The following is a 2,619-nucleotide window of genomic DNA, read 5'->3' on the forward strand; positions in this document are numbered from 1 at the left end:
AAATTACAAAACTTAAATAGGTATGAGATTCTCTTGTCTTGAGATTGTCTTTATTTATCCAATATCGTTCAACAGCAATACATTTCCTAACATTTTATTGCATTTATTAGCTTAATTCAAAAACAAAATCTTTTATTTATATTGAACATTATTTACACGTTATTTGAAGCAATGTATGAATCATAAAAATTATTCATACCGTCTATTCCGTTCAAAATAGAGGCATAAAACAGTCTCTCTTCATTGCAGAATTGAAAATTTTTTTTTATTAATAAGTTTACATAACAAAGGACAATATAAAAATAGCACTTATATAAAAAGCAAAAAAATGCAAAATACAAACTTGTAAAATGTATCTCCACTTGTGTAAAATGTGCTCCACTTGTGCAATAGAACTTTACTTTAAAAGGAATGGTAGAAATTTAGGGTAACTAATTTCTAATATGAGATTATAAAATACTTTTCTATATGAATAAAGTTAAATACGTAAGATACTTATAACTCAAAGAATTCGAATTGAATAGATCTTTAATGTTTATTTCCGTTTGTTAACATAATCCGTAAATTACGTTTTTGTTCCAAAATCCTTTTTAAATCACTTATTTCTTTAGAAGATGATGGTCTCAATGTTACTTTTGAACTTTGATTTTGTTTTCTTGATACTGAACGCTGATACATAAAACCTTTTATATTATTTTTGACATCTTCTAACTGTTGTTTTGCGTATAACTTTTCTTCCTTAATGATTTTCTTTTTTCTTTCTATTTCTTCATGTAATCTAATTTTAAATACACTTAATCTTTCTTGTAATTCTGCCAATGACATTTCACATAATAAACCCAATCCCGATGTTTCTGTCAAGTCAATCATTCTAGGAACTTTAGCTTTCCTGGCAATCATTGCTAATATCTTTATCTGTTTTATCATATTAACTTTTTGTTCTAACTCTTCTTGTTTCTCTTTCATAGCTTTTGAAAGCATTGCTTCTGATTCTTTTTTTAATTGATTAGCGGTTTCTTTTTTTTTAGCTAAAACGCAATTTTTTGCTTGTAATAGATTAAGTTCAATCATGGAAAGCTTTTCTACTTGCTTACGATTTTTAGTTATCTCAAGTTTCTTCCACTTCTCAATTTCTTCATTCCACATTTGTTTTTCTTTGAGAAACTTAGCATATTTTTTTTTATTTTCATCTCGCAATTTATTTTTGGCAATTAAAGCTTCTTCATATGAGATTTGACCCAATAAATGTTTTCTTTCTATATCAAGAAGTCTTAATCTTTCCCTCTCTTGTCGATCATGTTCTTCCAATTCTTCTATTTTTACTGTATTTCTACAAGTATTCATTAATGTCTGAAGCCATTCAATTTCTTCTTCTTCTGCAAGTTGTATTTGTTTGTTCATTTTTTTTAGTGTCGCTACTGTTTCTTTTACCGGAGGTTGAGGTTCTCGTGAAACATATTTTTTATTCGGTTTTGGAAATGTTTTAGTAATTTCATTTTCAATTTCGTCTTTCATACTATCAAGCCTTTTATAGTATTTATTCGATTTTATTTGTGCATAATGAAAATTTTTATTCTTGATATCGTTTAACAAATGTGAAGCTTTCTGCTGATTTTTTTCATGAATATATTTTAGTCGTTGGTCAATGACGCTTTTAGTAAGCATTTTTTTATTTTTAACACGCAAAGAATTTGGGGGAGTTGCAGGTAGAGAAGTTTGCTCAACTGCAGATATAAGATCTTTGCAATTCCTTTTTAATACATTCAGTTGCACTGGTATAGTAGGTGGCTTTACTTTCCTGCTTTCTAACTTTTTTACATATTCAGCATAACTATTAGCCATTTCACTTATGTATGGTTGCCAAGCAAAAAGGGGATTTATAATTTTATCGGTAATGAAATTAGTATCGTATGTACCTTGAGCTATTTGGGATATAAAAGGTAGAACTTCATTATTACTAAAAAAATTCGTAAACGTGTACAGTAATTGTTTACTTAAATTGAATAAGCATTTGTATATATAACTCATATGTTTAGGCGTAATCTGGAAAATAACAGCGTGAAGAATAATCGTAAAATAATCCTGGTATTCATCTGACAACTCTTCAGAAATGTAAGAAGCAATTTCTTTTAAAAACAGGTTATACTTTTGTAATCCAAGGAAAGATTCAGTAATCCATGACAGTTTAGCATCTTCTGTATGTTCTGGACATTTCTCAATATATGTCTTCATGTATTCATATGGAGAAACTTCACAAGATGCTACATAATCTATTATAATATTTCTCAACATTCTTACATTGCCTGATGTATAATAGTAAACCATTGTCAAATGATTTACGAATATTTTTCTCAAATTGCAGAAACGAAATCAAAACATGACAAACTGACGTACACGATAAATAATTTAGGTGACAACTGACATTTGAGTATATATTTTTGTTTTCAACTGAAGCCAGTCTCTACAATTCAGATACAAGATACAGAGACAAACAAGTAGTAGTGATATATTTTATCCACAAGTGGATAGGCAAAGGTCAGAGGCAAACAATATAGATACACTATATGAAATAATTTTATAAACAATTATTTTATAAACTCATGTAAATTAAATTGCTTT

The 2,619-nt window shown here is 28.1% G+C and overlaps 1 protein-coding gene across 1 annotated transcript; it reads right to left on the minus strand.

Annotated features, from left to right (window-relative positions):
• Nucleotides 1-374: 374 nt before the first annotated feature.
• LOC131853323 (cilia- and flagella-associated protein 99-like) lies at nucleotides 375-2,398 on the minus strand. The gene has a single exon (XM_059204183.1). The coding sequence runs from the start codon at nucleotides 2,323-2,325 to the stop codon at nucleotides 529-531; it is 1,797 nt and encodes a 598-aa protein (XP_059060166.1). The 5' UTR covers nucleotides 2,326-2,398; the 3' UTR covers nucleotides 375-528.
• Between the last annotated feature and the right edge of the window lie 221 nt (nucleotides 2,399-2,619).

The sequence above is a fragment of the Achroia grisella genome, unplaced genomic scaffold (assembly GCF_030625045.1).
Source record: "Achroia grisella isolate CSIRO2021 unplaced genomic scaffold, CSIRO_AGI_Agris_v1 utg900, whole genome shotgun sequence".
NCBI lineage: Eukaryota > Metazoa > Arthropoda > Insecta > Lepidoptera > Pyralidae > Achroia > Achroia grisella.

Excerpts from the sequence above, each read along its gene's own strand:
- LOC131853323 (XM_059204183.1), bottom strand. The coding sequence starts at position 2,325 with ATGGTTTACTATTATACATCAGGCAATGTAAGAATGTTGAGAAATATT.